Genomic DNA, 18,263 nt, shown 5'->3' with positions numbered 1-18,263 from the left:
CATCCTATAAATTGAATGTATTCATTTGCTCATTGCCCGCTCCCTAGACCTCCACAGAACCTAAATTCCAGACAGGATGGGTGCTTGGCATACAGTAATTTCATTACAATTTTCTGGGCTAAGGCAGGAAAGGGGTGGGGGGGAGGGGGAATGGAAGGAGGAAGTGAAGGACAGAGGGAAGAGGTAGGTCGTTCTCAGAGGATCGTCATGAGTATTTCTTGCAATCACGCAAAGGTAACAGGGACCAGGTCCTGACAGCCACAAGCTGACTGTGGGGATCGGTGGGATTTGTGGGGAACGGAGAACACACACCTCTAACGGTAGAGCCTCTGCCCAGTTCCAGTCAAATGTCGCTATGTGCCAACAGGAACCCGTATCCACGGTTATCCCAATTTCCAAGAGAAGCCAGAAAGCCAGATTTTTACATGATGTCTCCTGGTGTTTAGTTATTTGCAACGAATGACATACTGTGTGTTAGGTTGAACCACACGACTTTGTATTCTTGTAGGCCAAAGAGTCGAAGGTAGGCAATGCTGTGTGACTTAGCGCCCATAGGATGCTTACCACAGGGTCCCGCACAAAGTAGGTGATAAATGCTAATTACTATCGGTATTCAGCCGCCGACGAGAGTGAGCTCCAGGTTACATGAATCAGGTGCCAAGCCAGTGAGGTAGGGGCTATGTTCCTCTCCTTTTTCTAGCTGGGCACATTGAGCACAGAGACATCAAGTAATTTGCCCAAGGTGGCACAGCGCATAATTGGGAGAGTGGGCATTTGAACCCAGGCTGACTGACTCAAGTCCATGTTCATAACCACTGCCCCAGTAGTCATGACACACAGAGAGTGTCCAGACACAGAGAGGAGGAAGAGAGCCTAGGGGCTAAGCCAGGTCTCTGAAGAGACACACCCTCCCTGTCAGACCCCCGACGGTGTTCCCATCAAGAGGGACTTCTTGTCTTCTGGGAGGCTGTTTGGCATCTCGTCCCTGTCTTGGAACATCCCGGAGCAGGTCAAGTATGTCAGGCCCTCCCAGAGGGGGTTCCCTATGCCAAGGGAGGGCGTCTGGCTGGCTCACTCACCTGCCTTCCCCACAGTACAGGGCAGTGGAAGATAGAAGCCCACTATGAAGATGCCCCGCAGCAGGTATTCTCTGCTGAGTTCGAGGTGAAGGAGTACGGTAAGAGGAGGAAGGAGTCAGGGTGGGGGCCCCAAGTGCCAGGCCCAGTGCTGACAGCCTACTGGTGCCGTCTCGCCCCCAGTGCTGCCCAGTTTTGAGGTCCAAGTGGAGCCTACAGAGAAATTCTACTACATTGATGACCCACAGGGCCTGGAGGTCACCATCACGGCCAGGTGAGGGGCTAGGAATGGGGCCAGGCGGGAGGGGAGGGGAGGGTGGCCAGGTGAGGGCTAGATGACGGCCTAGGTTGGCAGCTAGGGGTGGAGCCAGGTAGGGGCCGGGTAAGGGAACCCGGGTGCGGTGTGGCCAGGTGTGGGACCAGGTGGGCGCTGAGTGAAGAACCAGATACTGGCCAGGTAAGCACCAGGCGAGGGACCAGGGGTCCGTGGAAGTTTGCAGGCAGGCTTGCCCTTCAGGAGAGGAGTATCTGAGACCCTCTTGCCTCTCAGGCTCTTGTATGGGAAGAATGTGGATGGAATAGCCTTCGTCATCTTTGGGGTCCAGGATGGTGAACAGAGGATTTCGCTGCCCCAGTCCCTCACCCGTGTTCAGGTGCTCTGCCCCTCTGAGCCTCCTCCACTTTGGACTTCCCCCTCCCTCACCTGCGCCCCTCCCCCTCTCTGAGCCTTCCTTCCTCCCCCAGATCAATGATGGCAGTGGGGAGGCCAGGCTGGAACGAAAGGTCCTGCTGAGCGGGGTGGAACCCTCCGGAGCAGATGCCCTGGTGGGGAAGTCGTTGTACGTGTCTGTCACCGTTATCTTGCACTCAGGTGAGGCCTGGTCTGAGGAAAGGGACCCAAATGAGGGGGGAGGCCCAGTGTGAGGGCAGAGGCCCAGAATGGATGTGGAATGCAGTGTGACAGGGGAGAACCAGTCTGAAGGCAGAGGTCAAGTGTAAGAGACGATATCCAGAGGAAAGTGATACCCAGTGAGACAAAGGAGGCCCATTCTGAGGGTGGGGGCAGCCCCAGAATGAAAGTGGGATCCAGTCTGATAGAGGTGGCCCATTCTGAGTGGGGGAGGTCCAGAATGAAAGTGAGATCCAGTCTGTAGAGGAGGCCCAGTCTGAGGGGGGAGGCCCAGAATGAAGGTGGGATCCAGTCTGATAGTGAAGCCCAGTCTGATGGGGGAGGCCAGTCTCATTGTGTGATCCAGTCAGACAGAAGAGGCCCAGTGAGGGGGGAGCCCAGAATAAAGGTGGGATCCAGTCTGATACAGGAGGCCCAATCTGAGGTGGGGAGGCCCAGAATGAATGTGGGATCCATTCTGATAGAGGTGGCCCATTCTGAGGGGGGGAGGTCCCAAATGAAAGTGAGATCCAGTCTGTAGAGGAGGCCCAGTCTGAAGGGGGAGGCTCAGTATGAAGGTGTGATCTAGTCTTATAGAGGAGGTCCAGTCTGAGGGGGAAGGCCCAATGAATGTGCGATCCAGTCTGAGCGGAGGCCCAATCTGATGGGGGGAGGCCAGAATGAAGGTGGGATCCAGTCTGATAGAGAAGCCCAGTCTGATGGGGGAGGCCAGTATTAAGGTGGGATCCAGTTTGACAGAGGAGGCCCAGTGAGGGGGAGCCCAGAATGAAGGTGGGATCCAGTCTGATACAGGAGGCCCAGTCTGAGGGGGCGAGGCCCAGTATGAATGTGGGATCCAGTCTGATAGAGGAGGCCCAATTTCATGGGGGGATGCCAGAATGAAGGTGGGATCCAGTCTGACATGGGAGGCACAGTCTGAGGGGGGAGGCTCAGTATGAAGGTGTGATCCAGTCTTATAGAGGAGGTCTAGTCTGAGGGGGAGGCCAGAATGAAGGTGGGATCCAGTCTGACAGGGCAGGCCCAGTCTGAGGGGGAAGGCCCAAATGAATGTGGGACCCAGTCTGATAGAGGAGGCCCAGTCTGATGGGGGAAGGCAGAATGAAGGTGGGATCCAGTCTGATAGAGAAGCCCAGTCTGATGGGGGAGGCCAGTATTAACGTGGGATCCAGTTTGACAGAGGAGGCCCAGTGAGGGGGAGCCCAGAATGAAGGTGGGATCCAGTCTGATACAGGAGGTCCAGTCTGAGGGGGCGAGGCCCAGTATGAATGTGGGATCCAGTCTGATAGAGGAGGCCCATTCTCATGGGGGGAAGCCAGAATGAAGCTGGGATCCAGTCTGACATGGGAGGCCCAGTCTGAGGGGGGAGGTCCAGAATGAAAGTGGGATCCAGTCTGATACAGGAGGCCCAGTGAGGGTGCAGGCCAGAATGAAGGTGGGATCCAGTCTGACAGAGGAGACCCAGTCTGAGGGCAGAGGCCCAGTATGAAGGTGGGATCCAGTCTGATAGAGGAAGCCCAGTCTGAGTGGGGATGCCCAATATGAAGGTAGGATCCAGTCTGATAGACAAGGGCCAGTCTGAGTGGGGAGGCCCAGTATGAAAGTGGGATCCAGTCTGATAGAGAAGCCCAGTCTGAGAAGGGAGGCCAGAATGAAGGTGTGATCCTGTCCGACAGAGGAGGCCCAGTGAGGGGGGAGCTCAGAATGAAGGTGAAATCCAGTCTGATAGAGGAGGCCCAGTCTGAAGGGGGGAGGCCAGAATGAAGGTGCGATGCAGTCTGATAGAGGTGGCTGAGTCTGAGGGGGGAGGCCCAGAATGAAATTGGGATGTAGTCTGTCAGGTGAGGCCAAGTCTGAGAGGGGAGGCCCAGTATGAATATGGGAACCAGTCTGATAGAGGAGGCCCATTCTGAGGGGGGGAGCTCCAGAATGAAGGGGGGATCCAGTCTGATACAGGAGGCCCAGTCTGACGGGGGGAGGCCAGAATGAAGGTGGGATCCAGTCTGACACAGGAGGCCCAGTCTGAGGGGGGAGGCCCAGTATGAATGTGTGATCCAGTCTGACAAAAGAGGCCAAGTCTGAAGGTGGCAGCCAGTGACAGGGTAGCCATAGTCTGAGGAATGAAGGTGCCCGCCAGTTTGTCAGAGGAGGCCTGGTCTGAGGGAGGCCCACTATGAAGGTGGGAAGTTGTCTGACAGAGGAGGCCTGGTCTGAGAGGGGAGGTCCAGAATAAAAGTGAGATCCAGTCTGATAGAGGAGGCCCAATCTCAGGAGGGCGACCCAAAATGAAATTGGGATCCAGTCTCACAGAGTGGGCCCAGCCTGAAAACAGGCCCAGTGAGGTTGGGGGCCAGTCTGACAGAGGAGGTCCCATCCTAGTGGGGAGGCCAGAATGAAGGTGGGCAACAGTCTGACAGAGGAAGTCTGACAACAGGAGGCCAGTATGAAGGTTGGATCCTGTCTGATGGATGATGTCTAGTCTGAGGAGGGAGGCCCAGCATGAAGGTGGGATCCAGTCTGACAGAGGAGTCCCAGTGATGGGGGAGGAACAGAATGAAGGTTCTAGCCAGTCTGATGGGGGAGGAACAGAATGAAGGTTCCAGCCAGCCTGATGGAGGAGGCCCAGTCTGAGGGAGGCCCAGTGTAAGGTGTGGTCCAACCCGGAGGGGTGGCCCAGGAACCTGCCCTCACGGCTGGCCCCCTCAGGCAGCGACATGGTGGAGGCGGAGCGCAGCGGGATCCCCATCGTGACCTCCCCCTACCAGATCCACTTCACCAAGACGTCCAAGTTCTTCAAACCAGGCATGCCCTTTGAGCTCATGGTGAGACTGGGGGTAGGGCTGCCTCCCCCACCCTTCCCCTGAGCATCAGCCACGCCTCTGGGTCAACCTGAACGCCCTCCACCTGCCCCTGCACTGCACCCACAGGTGTTCGTGACGAACCCCGACGGCTCCCCAGCATCCAATGTCCCCGTGGTGACCCAGTACTCCAAAGGGTCCTCCTTCACCCAGGAAGACGGCGTGGCCAAGCTGATCATCAACACACACAAAACCTTTAGGTCCCTGCCCATCACCGTGAGTCCTCGCCCACCTCTAGCCCCACTTCTGGTAGATAGGGGACTGTATTTGCAGGAAGGAACTCTGTCCTCTACCACAGTCATCCTGCCACGTGAGGAGTGGGGTCCTTTTATTGTATCAGGGGATCCTGCCATTCACATAGAGTGTTCTCATCTGCATAGAGGGGATCTTATCTGCACCAGCAGTCTGGCCATCTGCATACGTATATTATTATAAGGATCCTGTGATTACATCTGACCCACCTGGATAATCCAAAACAGACTCCCCATCCTCAGACGCTTAATCCCATTTGCACAGTCCCTCGGCCAGGGAAGGTACCGTATTCCCAGGTCCCAGGGATTAGGATGTGGACATCTTTGGGGGGCCAGAATTCATCCCCCTTTCCTCACCCAGGTAAGCACTAGGAAGGACGGTATCCCGGAGTCACGACAGACCAACAGGACTATGAACGCCCAACCCTACAGCACCATGAGTAATAACTACCTGCACATCTCTGTGCCTCGCGTGGAGCTCAAGCCAGGGGAAGATCTCAACGTCAACTTCCACCTGCGAATTGACCCCACCACCACCCAGGAGAACAATATCCGCTACTTCACCTACCTGGTCCGTGCCCTCCTAGGATCCCCAGACCCTCCTCCTTACTTCTGCAGCACCCCCAGTCCAGGGCCACCCCCCCTCGGACCTAGCTGATTCTTCCTTACGCCAACCTGTCTCCCCCAGGTCATGAACAAAGGGAAGCTGTTGAAGGTGGAGCGTCAGACGCGGGAGTCCGGCCAGGACATGTACGTGCTGCCCCTGACCATCACTGAGGACTTCATTCCTTCCTTCCGCCTGGTGGCTTATTACACCTTCATTAACAACAATGGCCAGAGGGAGGTGGTGGCCGATTCCGTGTGGGTGGATGTCAAGGACTCCTGTGTGGGCAAGGTAAGCTTCCGGAGCCTTCCTCTGCACCCATCTTGGCACTCCCCGCCTGGCCAGTGCTCGCTCCGTCTCTGCCTCTCTCCAGCCTTCTGGGTGGGGTCCCCAACCGGGGCCCATCTTCTCCTTTTCCAGCTCCTTCTCTCCCCACCTCTGTTTCAGCCTCAGTATCTCCCTCCCTGCTGGCCTTTCTGCCTTCAGTCTGTCTGTCTCCACCGTTGCCCCTTCCTGACCAGCACGGCACTGACACTGCCCTGGGCTGACTGCTGATGGAGACCCAGCCCGGCAGGGCTGACCCCTCACTCCTACCTCTGTGTACCCCCCATCCCTGCCAACAGCTGGTGGTGAAAGGTGGCAAGAAGGAAGAGAAGGTGTACCCACCTGGGCAGCTGTTGACCATCAAGATCGAGGGTGACCGGGGGTCCCGAGTAGGGCTCGTGGCAGTGGACAAGGGCACGTTCGTGCTGAACAGGAATAGGTTAACTCAGAGCAAGGTGCTCCCTGTACCGCTGGGGTGTGGCGGAGGCAAAGGGGTGGCGTGGGGCTGAGGCGCGGGTGGCGCTCAAAAGGGAACCGGAAGTGGGGTTAGGCGTGGGCTGGACGGAGGCTGGGACGGACACAGACGTGGAGCGGAAGTGAAGGCCGCGGGTGGGAGCGTAGATGGAGGAGTCCGCGCTGGGGGTGGTTGGCGGAGGCTGTGCACACAGCTTTGAGAGGGGCCTGGGACCAGAACGCAAGGGTGGTCGGACATGTCAGCCTGGTGGTGGAGGCCTGTCCGCGACCCCTGCCCTCCCGCAGATCTGGAACATGGTGGAGAAGGCTGACATTGGCTGCACTCCAGGCAGCGGGAAGGATTATGCCGGCGTCTTCACGGACGCAGGGCTGGCCTTCCAGACCAACACAAACCTGCAGACCCCGGATAGGACAGGTGAGGGCCGGGGCCTCCACCCCAGATGCTGAGAGCAGGTGGAGGGCACTGTTCTGAGGGCCTCAGATTCTGAGAACAGGTGGGGGCCCTGGGTTCAAGTCCTGCCCCAGCCCCCACCTAGTGAATCACTGCCTGCTGAGCCTCAGTTTCCTCATCTGTCAAATGGGAGCAACAACACCCCTCCCTCACGGCTACTGAGAGAAGGACATCGGGGACCCTCAGTTGACGCTTAACCCATCTTGTTCGCGTGTGCCCTCCACTCAGATCCCGAGTGCCCCAAACCAGATGCCTGGCGCCGCCGCTCGGTGATGCTCCTGGAGAAGAGGATGGACAAAGGTGGGGACCCCGCCCTCCCCCCAAACCCTGTCCATCCGGGATCCAGCCCAGGAGGGAGGAGGGCAGGGCCGGGCCCTGGGGATATCCTACCCGTGGTCCGCCCCGAGCTCTTCCTGCTTTGAGTTCCCGGCTGAGGCCCTGACCGGTGTCGTGTCCACACAGCAGGTCAGTACCCAAAGCAGCTGCGCAAGTGCTGTGAACATGGCATGCGGGAGAACCCCATGAAGTTCTCGTGCGAGCGCAGGGCCGGGTTCATCCAGCACGAGGCCTCGTGCATGAAGGCCTTCCTGGACTGTTGCAACCGCATCGGCCATACCCACAGTGCCCTCCTGGGCCTGACCCAGAGTAAGTCCACCTGCCTGTGGGCCAGCCAGAGGGGGGAAGCTGGTCAGAGCGAGGAGGGCCTAGTCTGATGGGAGAGGGCTTGCTCCGAGGGAGGAGGGCATGGTCTGAGCACGGAGGCTGGCCAGAATGGGGAGGCTCAATGAAGCCTCGATCAGGCTTGAGGGGTGAGGGGATGGTCTGAGGGGGGAGGCTCCCTTAGAGGGGAGAGGGCCTGGTCTGAGGGAGGAGGCCCAGGTCAGAGTGTTGAGGCTCAGTGAGAAGGAGGAGTCCTGGTCTTATGGGAGAAGGCCTGGTCTGACAGGGCAGGGCCTGTTTGAGGGAGGAGAACCTATCTGAGGGGGGAAGGGGCCTGTTTGGGTGGAAGGATGCTTGTGTCTGACTGGGGAGGAGGGTCTGTCTGAAGGGGGAGGATGCTTCTGTCTGAGATGCGTTTTTAGCCTGCCTTTACCAAGAAAACTCATTTATGTTGCTTTCCAAAGAAGTGCCTAACTCAATGCCTAACAACATCTGTTGATTTGTTTTCATTCACTCATTCCCTCCCTCCCTCATTCATTCACTCACTCATTCATTCATTCATTCACTCATTCATTCATTCAGTTCTGGATAAGACAAAAACATGTGCACACTTGAAACTTTACATCTCGGGCCAAATAAATCTTAAGCCAAGAGAAATTTCTCTTCCAAGAAGCCCATTGAAAGCAGAACCAGAGTGGTCCCCACCACAAGGTGGCCCTGACAGAACTGGTGGGAATCCTACCTGCCATTTGCTCAGAGCCTTTGAGCCCAGTGAGGCCTGATGTCTGCTTTTTAAAAATGCTTTTTGATGTGTCTTATGTAGAGAAAGTCCTTTCTGCTAGGATGGGTGCAGTGGAAACCAAGCCCACAGAGAGCCCCCCGCACCACGGGCAGCATGGCCCCTGTCGTGAGGGTCCCCCTGGCAGATTCCCTCTCGGCCCACCCTGTCCAGATTGCTCGTTCTTTCTTCCTTTCTTTCTTTCTTTCTTTCTTTCTTTCTTTCTTTCTTTCTTTCTATTTTATTTTTTAAATTTACATCCAAATTAGTTAGCATATAGTGCAACAATGATTTCAGGAGTAGATTCCTTAATGCCTCTTACCCATTTAGCCCATCCTCTCTCCCACAACCCCTCCAGTAACTCTCAGTTTGTTCTCCATATTTAAGAGTCTCTATGGTTTTTCCCCCTCCCTGGTTTTATATTATTTTTCTTCCCTTCCCTTATGTTCATCTGTTCTGTGTCTAAAGTCTTCATGTGCGTGAAGTGATATTTGTTTTTCTCTAACTTCGCTTAGCATAATACCCTTTAGTTCCCTCCACATAGTTGCAAATGGCAAGATTTCATACTTTTGATTGCCGAGTAATACTCCGTTTTATATATATATATATATATATATATATATATATATATATATACACACACACATACATATACATATATATACACACATATATATACACACATATATATACATAAATATACATATACATATATATATACATACATATGTATATACATGCATACCACGTTTTCTTTATCCATTCATCCATCGATGGACATTTGGGCCCTTTCCATATTTTGGCTGTTGTTGATAGTGCTGCTATAAACATTGGGATGCATGTGTCCCTTCGAAACAGCACACCTCTATCCCTTGGATAAATGCCTAGTAGTGCAATTGCTGGGTTGTAGGGCAGTTCTGTTTTTAGTTTTTTGAGGAACCTCCATACTGTTTTCCAGAGTGGCTGCACCAGCTTGCAATCCCACCAACAATGCAAAAGAGATCCTCTTTCTCCGCATCCTTGCCAACATCTGTTGTTGCCAGAGTTGTTAATGTTAGCTGTTCTGACAGGTGTAAGGTGGTATCTCATTGTGGTTTTTTATTTGTATTTCCCTGATGATGAGTGATGTTGAGCATCTTTTCATGGGTGGGTTGGCCATCTGTCTTCTTTGGAGAAGTGTCTATTCATGTCTTTTGCCCATTTCTTCACTGGATTATTTGGTTTTTTGGATATTGAGTTTGAGAAGTTCTTTATAGATTTTGGATGCTAACCCTTTGTCTGATATGTCATTTGCAAATATCTTCTCCCATTCTGTTGGTTGCCTTTTAGTTTTGCCGATTGTTTCCTTCGCTGTGCAGAAGCTTTTTATAATAGTAGTTCATTTTTGCTTTTGTTTCCCTTGCCTCTACAGACGTGTTGAGTAAGAAGTTGCTGCAGCTGAGGTCAAAGAGGTTTTTGCCTGCTTTCTCCTCTAGGATTTGATGCCTTCCTGTCTTATTTAGGTCTTTCACCCATTTTGAGTTTATTTTTGTGTGTGGTGTAAGAAAGTGGTCGAGGTTCATTTTTCTGGTTGTCGCTGTCCAGTCTTCCCAGCACCACTTGCTGAAGAGACTGTCTTTATTCCACTGGATATTCTTTCCTGCTTTGTCAAAGATGAGTTGGCCTTACATTTGTGGGTCCATTTCTGGGTTCTCTATTCTGTTCCATTGATCTTCGTGTCTGTTTTTGTGCCAGTACCATACTGTCTTAATGATTACAGCTTTGAAGTATAGCTTGAAGTCTGGGATTGTGATGCCTCCTGCTTTGGTTTTCTTTTTCAAGATCGCTTTGGCTATTCGGGGTCTTTTCCGGTTCCATACAAATTTTAGAATTATTTGTTCTAGCTCTGTGAAAAATGCTGGTGTTATTTTGATAGGGACTGCATTGAATATGAAGATTGCTTTGCGTAGTATTGACATTTTAACAATATTTATTCTTTCTATCCAGGAGCATGGAATCTTTTTTCCATTTTTTTGTGTCTTCTTCAATTTCTTTCATAAGCTTTCTATAGTTTTCAGTGTATAGATTTTTCGCCTCTTTGGTTAGATTTATTCCTAGGTATTTTATGGTTTTTTGTACAACTGTAAATGGGATTGATTCCTTGATTTCTCCCTCTGTCACTCCATTGCTCTTTTTAACCACTGTGTGCAGAGTGGTGGTTGCTGCACTGACCCTTCTCGCTGGCCATTTGAACACTTCTTTTGCACATCCCATCGTTTTCATAGGGGACCAGAAATTGTGTCATCCAAATTGGGTTCTGAGAACGAAGGCCAGTGTGAGAGGCTCTTGAAACCGAGGGAAGTGATCTTATCAATCACAGGATGAAAAGTCATGAAACAGAACCCCTTTGCTTAAAAACTAAGGAAGATGGGGAAATGCCATGGCGGCAGGCTGCCCGATCCAAGCAAACATAATCATCTTTTTTTTTTAATCTTTAGACTCTCAAGCAGAACAAGTAGAAATGGGCATAAAAACCTTTTATCCCTCTGAACTGTTTGAGGCCCCCACCATCCCCAAATAGCTCCATGTGGAATTCTTGAAATTCTCCCACAAAACATATTCTCCCACAAAACCTCAGCACAGTCATCAGAATTAGGACATTAATGTTGACTCCTTGAACCTCCAACCCCATTCAGGTTCGCCGGTGGTTTCCATTTGGTTTGGTTTGGTTTTGGTTTTGGTTTTGGTTTTGATTTGGTGTGGTTTAGAGTGGTTTGGTCCTGTTTGGTCTGGTTTGGTTTAGTCTGGTCTGGTGTGGTTTCACTTGGTTTGGTCTAGTTTGGTGTGGTTCGGTCTACTTTGGTCTGGTCTGGTTTGGTTTGGATCCTTTATAGGAAAAGGATCTGTGCAGGAACAGACGTCGTATTTACTGGTGGGGTCTCCTTAGTGTCCTTGGATCGGCTCAACCCCTGGCAGCACATCCGTCTTGAGTGACTTTCACGTCCAGCTATTTGGGGGGCTGTCCCACGGTTTGGGTTGGCTCCTTGCTTCCTCGTAATGACATCCAGGTTTTGCATTTGGGGGCAGCACTGTCACAGGAGAGACACTATGGATTCTCGGTGCATCATGTCGGGAGCCCAAAGACATTGATTTGTCCCATTGTTGGTGCTGTGAGTCTTGATCACGTGATTAAGGCGCTGTCTGCTGGGTCTCTCCACTGTAAAGTTCCTCCTTATTCCTGGATAGTCCATTTCTAAACCTCTTTCTGCTATCAGATCAGGGCAAAATTTAACCCAAGGGAAATTTTCCCCCAAATCAATTATTATGTAGCCCTTATGACAGCAGGTATGGATCCTTATATGGTAACACATACTTTTCATGTACACTTGTACTTTTATTTTTTATTTATTTATTTATTTATTTATTTATTTATTTATTTGAAATGTGCAGTCACCTCTTAAAGGCAGACATCGCCGAAGGGGACACATATTTCTAAATTCTTTTAGCTGGAAGGCTGGCACTCCCTCCACCACCACCCCCCAAAAAACACACAAAGATTCCCAACACACATGAGCAAAGGGCTGAATCTTCAGTCTGTGCAAATTATTCTAATCTAGGCTTGGTGCCTTCTGCTCCAGCGACCTACAGACTTTCTTTCTCAAAGAGGAAAATTAGACAAAATATCTGATCTACTGGAATATGGCTTACACACACTCAGGTGTTTTCTCCCCCAGCCTTGTGTAATTTCTTTCTTTCTTTTTTTTTTTTTTTAATTTATTGCCAATGCGTGTAGTCTTGGCTTCAGGAGCGGATTCCTATGATTCATCACTTACATACAACCCCAGTGCTCATCCCAAGTGTCCTCCTCAATGCCCATCACCCATTTTCCCCACTCCCCCATATCCTATTCCCGTCAACCCTCAGTCTGTTCTCTGTGTTTATGAGTCTCTTATGATTTTTCTCCCTCTCTCTTTGTATCTAATTTTTCCTTCCCTCCCACTATGGTCTTCTGTTAAGTTTCTCAAATTCCACATATGAGTGACATCATATGATATCTGCTTTTCTCTGACTGACTTATTTCACTTAGCATAATACCCTCCAGATCCATCCACGTTGTTGCAAATGGCCAGATATCCTTCTTTTCCATCACCAAGTAGTATTCCATTCTCTGTATATATAGCCATTCATCAGTTGATGGACATTTGAGCTCTTTCCATAATTTGGCTATTGTTGAAATGCTACTATAAGCACTGGAGTACATGTGCCCCTACGAATCAGCACCCATGTGCCCTTTAGGATAAATTTCTAGTAGTGCTATTGCTGGGCCATAGGGTAAATCTAATTTTGATTTTTTGAGGGACCTCCACACTGTTTTCCAGAGTGGCTACACCAGTTTGTATTCCCACCAACAGTGCAAGAGGGTTCCCCTTTCTCCACATCCTCACCAACATCTGTTGTTTCCTGAGTTGTTACTTTTAGCCACTCTGACCAGTGTGAGGGGGTATCTCAATGTGTTTTTGGTTTGTATTTCCCTGATGATGAGTGATGTCGAGCATCTTGTCATGTGTCTGTTAACTATCTGGATGTCTTCTTTGGAAAAGTGTCTATTCATGTTTCTGCCCATTTCTTCACTGGATTATTTGTTTTCTGGGTGTTGAGTTTGGTAAGTTGTTTATAGGTTTTGTATACTAACTAACCCTTTATCCGTTATGTCGTTTGCAAATATCTTCTCCCATTCCATCGGTTACCTTTTAGTTTTGTTGACTGTTTCCTGTGCTGTGCAGAAACTTTTTACCTTGATGAGGTCCCAAATAGTCTGCTTTTGCTTTTATTTCCCTTGCCTTCAGAGACACATCAAGTAAGAAGTTGCTGTGGCCGAGGCCAAAGAGGCTGCTGCCAGTTTTCTCCTGTAGGATCTTGATGGTTTCCTGTCTCACACTTAGGTCTTTCATCCATTTTCAATTTATTTTTGTGTATGGTGTAAGAAAGTGGTCCAGGTTCATTCTTCTGCATGTTGCTGTCCAGTTCTCCCAGCACCATTTGCTAAAGAGACTGTCTTTTTTCCATTGGATACTCTTTCCTGTTGTCAAATATTAGTTGGCCATATACTTGTGGGTGCATTTCTGGGCTCTCTATTCTGTTCCATTGGTCTATGTGTTTTTGTGCCAATACCATACTGTCTTGATGATTACAACTTTGTAATATAGGCTAAAATCCAGGATGGTGATGCCTCCAGCTTTGGTTCTGTTTTTCAACATTGCTTTAGTATTTGGGTTCTTTCGTGGTTTCATAAAAATTTTAGGGGCGCCTGGGTGGCTTGGTTGGTTAAGCATCCGACTTCGGCTCAGGTCATGATCTCACAGTCCGTGAGTTTGAGCCCCGCATCGGGCTCTGTGCTGACAGCTCAGAGCCTGGAGCCTGTTTCAGATTCTGTGTCTCCCTCTCTCTCTGCCCCTCCCCCGTTCATGCTCTGTCTCTCTCTGTCTCAAAAATAAATAAACGTTAAAATTTTTTTTTTTTTAATTTTAAGATTGTTTGTTCTAGCTCTGTGAAGAATGCTGGTGCTATTTTCATTGGGATTGCAATGAATGTGTAGATTACTTTGGGTAGTATTGACATTTTAACAATACTTATTCTTCTAATCCATGAGCATGGAATGTTTTTCCATTTCTTTGTGTCTTTTTCTAGTTCTTTCATAAGATTTCTATGGTTTTCAGTGTGCAGATCTTTTACATCTTTGGTTAGGTTTGTTTCTATGTATTTTATAATTCTTGGTGCAATTGTAAATGGAATATATTCCTTGATACTTCTTCCTGTTACTTCATTATTTGTGTATAGAAATGCAACCGATTTCTATACGTTGATTTTGTATCCTGTGACTTTCCTGAATTCATGTATCAGTTCCAGCAGTTTTAGGTGGACTCTTCGGTAGAGTTTCCTGTCATTTGTGAAGAGTGAAAGTTTGACTTCTTCTTGTCAATTTGGATGCCTTTTATTTCGTTTTGTTGCCTGATTGCTGAGGCTCGGACTTCCAACACTATGTTAAATAACAGTGTGAGAGTGGACAGCCCTGTCATGTTCCTGATCTCAGAAGGAAAGTTCTGTTTTTCCCCATTGAGAATGATATTATCTGTGGGCTTTTCATTTATGGCTTTTATGATGTTAAGGTATATTCCTAATATCCCGACTTTCTTGAGGGTTTTTATTAAGAAAGGATGTTGTATTTTGTCAAATGTTTTTTTCTGCACCTATTGACAGGATCCTATGGTTCTTATCCTTTCTTCTATTAATGTGATATATCACATTGATTGATTTGCAAATATTGAGCCGGGCCTGCAGCCCAGGAATGAATTCCACTTGGTCATGGTGAAGAATTCTACTAATATACTATTGAATTTGATTTGTTAGTATCTGGTTGAGAATTTTTGCATCCATGTTCATCAAGGATGGTTGCCTGTAATTCTCTTTTTTAGTGGGGTCTTTGTCTGGTTTTGTAATCAAGGTAATTTTGGCTTCATAGCACGAGTCTGGAAACTTTCCTTCCGTTTATATTTTTTGGAACATCCTGAGAAGAATAGGTATGAATGCTACTTTAAATGTCTGGTAAAATTCCCCTGGGAAGGCATCTGGCCCAGGACTCTTACTTGTTCAGAGATTTTTGATAACGGATTCAATTTCTTCATTGGTTATGGGTCCGTTCAAATTTTCTATTTCTTCCCTTTTGAATTTTGGTAGTGTGTGGGTGTCTAGGAATTTGTCCAGTTCTTCCAGGTTGTCCAGTTTGTTTGCACATAATTTTTCATCATATTCTCAAAAAATTGTATGTATTTCTGTGGTGTTTGTTTTGATCTCTCCTCTTTCATTTGTGATTTTATCTATTTTGGTCCTCTCTCTATTTTCTTTTTGAGAAGTCTGGTTAGGGGTTATCAACATTCTTTATTCTTTCCAAAAACCATCTCTTAGATTCTTCTGGGTTTTTTAAATTCTTTATTGTTTATTTCTGCTCTGATCTTTATTATTTCTATTCTGCTGCTGACCTTGGGCTTTCTTTGCTGTTGCCCTTCTAGTTCCTTTAGATGTGAGGTTAGGTTATGTATTTGGGACCTTTCTTGCTTCTTGAGACAGGCCTGAATTGCAATGTATTGTCCTTTTAGAACTGCCTTTGCTGAATCCCAAAGGCTTTGGACTGCTGTGTGTTCATTTTCATTTGCTTCCATACATGTTTTGATTTCTTCTTTAATTTCGTGGTTGACCCATTCATGCTTTAGTAGGATGTTCTTTAATATGCATGTGTTAAGGGGATTTCCAAATTTTTTCTTATGGTTGATACCAAGTTTCATAGTGTTGTGATCTGAAAATAGGCATGGTATGATCTCAATCCTTTTATACTTGTTGAGGGCTGTTTTGTGACCCAGTATGTGATCTATTTTCAAGAATGTTCCATATGCCCTCGAGAAGAATGTGTATTCTGCTGTTTTGGATGAAAACTTCTGAATATATGTTAAGTCCATCTGGTCCAATGTGTCATTCAGAGCCATTGTGTCCTTATTGATTTTCTGACTAGATGGTCTGTCCATTGCAGCAAGTGGAGTATTAAAGTCCCCTACAATCACGGTATTATTATCTATACATTTATTTATATTTGCGATTAATTGATTTATATATTTGGGTGCTCTCGTGTTGGGGGCATAAATATTTACAATTGTTAGCTCTTCTTGATGATGGACCCCTCAGTTATGATATAATGGCCTTCTTCATCTCTTGTTACAGTCTTTGTGTTAAAATCTAGTTCGTCTAGTATAAATATGGCTACTCCAGCTATCTTTTGATGTCCAATAGCATGATAGATGGTTCTCCATCCCCTCACTCTCAATCTGCAGGTGTTCTCAGGTCTAAAATGAGTTTCTTGTAGGCAACATATAGATGGATCTTGTTTTTTGTCCATTCTGATACCCTATGTCTTTTGATTGAGGCATTTAGTCCATTTACATTCAGAGTGGTTATTGAAAGATATGGATTTACTGCCATTGTGTTATCTGCAGGTTTTGTGCTTATGGTGATGTCTCTGGTCCCTTGTAGTCATTGCTGCTTTCCACTCACAGAGTCCCCCTTACGCTCTCCTGCAGGGCTGGTTTAGTGGTCACAAACTCCTTCAGTTTTTGTTTGTCTGGGAAAGCCTTTATCTCTCCTTCTATTCTGAATGGCAGCCTTCCTGGATGAAGGATTCTTGGCTGCCTATTTTTTGCTATTCAGCACATTGAATGTTTCCTGCCACTCGCTTCTGGCCTGCCAAGTTTCAGTGGACAGGTCTGCTACTACCCTTATGTGTCTACCCTTGTAGGTTAAGGCCCGTTTTTCCCTAGCTGCTTTCATAATTCTCTCTTTATCTTTGTATTTTGCAGTTTCACTATGATTATGTCATTTTTTGTTGATTTTGAAGGGAGTTCTCTGTGCCTCTAGCACTTGGATGCCTGTTTCCTTCCCCAGATGAAGGAAGTTCTCAGCTATAATTTGTTCACATAAACCTTCTGCCCCTTTCCTTCTCTCTTCTTCTTCCAGAACTCCTGTGATACGGTTATTATTTCATTTCACAGAATCACTTAGGTCTCTAAATCTCCCCTCATGGTCTAGTAATTTCCTTGCCCTCCTTTTTTTCAGCTTCATCATTTTCCATAATTTTGTCTTCTATTTCACTTATTCTCTCTTCGACTTCTTCCATCCTTGCTGTCACTGCAGCTGGGTTATTTTTCATCTCATTTACAACATTTCTTAATTCTTCTTGATTATTTCATAGGTCTTTGATCTCTGCAACAATAGATTCCCTGGTGTCTCCTATGCTTTTTTCAAGACCAGCTATCAGTCTCATGACTGTTATTCTGAATTCTTGTTCAGATATATTGTTTATATCTTTTTTTGAGCAGTAGTCTGCCTGTCATTTATTCCTGGAATTTCTTTTGAGGAGAATTCTTGCATTTCATCATTTTGGCTAGGTTTCTGGTTTTTACACGTTTTAATAGCTTGTTATGTGTCCTGCACCTGCAAGTCCTACCTTATTAAGAATAGGTCCTGGGACTTCCAGAGTGCTTGTGGAGTGTGATCATGCACTCTGTTGCATATTTGGCTGTTCTGTCCCACTGCTCATAGTGGTGATGGTTTGGACCTTCCACCAGGGGTGTTTTGATTTGTTCACTGAAGGAGCCCTGGAAAAAGGAAAGGTGAAGGAAGCCTGATTCCCATACAAATAAAAAATGAAAGGGTCAGAAAAAAAAGACCAGGCATAGAATCAAAGAAACTATAATGCTTAACCCAGAGAGAAAGGGGGGAAATTAATAAGGAGATACAGAAAAGGTGTAAAAACAATAGAGGAAAATGCCTGACTAAACAAACAAACAAACAAACAAACAGAATGGAGAATGAAACCAGGTGGGGTGTATATATATGTGTGTGTATGTGTGTATATATACATATGTATGTATGTATGTATGTGTATATATATATATATATATATATATATGTATGTGTATATATATATATGTATGTATATATATGTATGTATATATATACGTATGTATATATGTGTGTGTATATATGTATATATATATACACACATATATATGTGTGTGTGTGTATATATATATATATATATATATATATATATATATATATTTAGAGAGAGAGAGAGACTTGACCAAAAGTCAAATCAGAAACTATGATCATGATTCCAAAGGAAATACAAAGAGGAAGGTAAAAAGAAGGGAAAAGAGAAAAAATGAAAGAAAAGAAAAGGGAAAAAGAAAAGCAAAACAAAATGGACTAACATACAAAACTGCAGGACAGCTGTCTGTTGGTGCCCAGGACCACTGGCTGTGCTGGTCTGGAGGAGAGGCTGTCTGGCCTGGTC

The 18,263-nt window shown here is 47.4% G+C and overlaps 1 protein-coding gene and 1 long non-coding RNA gene across 2 annotated transcripts in view; one reads left to right on the top strand and one right to left on the bottom strand.

The window, feature by feature from the left end:
• Window positions 1–18,263, bottom strand: part of LOC145713220 (uncharacterized) — a 53,195-nt gene that overhangs the window by 9,538 nt on the left and 25,394 nt on the right. The window lies entirely within an intron of this gene.
• Window positions 1–18,263, top strand: part of LOC132675338 (complement C3-like) — a 45,403-nt gene that overhangs the window by 2,315 nt on the left and 24,825 nt on the right. The window contains exons 5-17 of the mRNA XM_078443495.2: window positions 920–1,014; window positions 1,095–1,177; window positions 1,260–1,350; window positions 1,627–1,729; window positions 1,821–1,947; window positions 4,690–4,805; window positions 4,911–5,057; window positions 5,454–5,663; window positions 5,781–5,987; window positions 6,320–6,475; window positions 6,780–6,909; window positions 7,174–7,245; window positions 7,408–7,590. Coding sequence (XP_078299621.1) covers window positions 920–1,014; window positions 1,095–1,177; window positions 1,260–1,350; window positions 1,627–1,729; window positions 1,821–1,947; window positions 4,690–4,805; window positions 4,911–5,057; window positions 5,454–5,663; window positions 5,781–5,987; window positions 6,320–6,475; window positions 6,780–6,909; window positions 7,174–7,245; window positions 7,408–7,590 — 1,720 coding nt within the window. The remainder of the gene's footprint in view (window positions 1–919; window positions 1,015–1,094; window positions 1,178–1,259; window positions 1,351–1,626; window positions 1,730–1,820; window positions 1,948–4,689; window positions 4,806–4,910; window positions 5,058–5,453; window positions 5,664–5,780; window positions 5,988–6,319; window positions 6,476–6,779; window positions 6,910–7,173; window positions 7,246–7,407; window positions 7,591–18,263) is intronic.

Source organism: Panthera onca, chromosome A2 (assembly GCF_046562875.1).
Source record: "Panthera onca isolate mPanOnc1 chromosome A2, mPanOnc1 haplotype 2, whole genome shotgun sequence".
In the NCBI taxonomy this organism is placed as follows: Eukaryota; Metazoa; Chordata; class Mammalia; order Carnivora; family Felidae; genus Panthera; species Panthera onca.
This window is presented reverse-complemented; position numbering and strand designations above follow the sequence as displayed.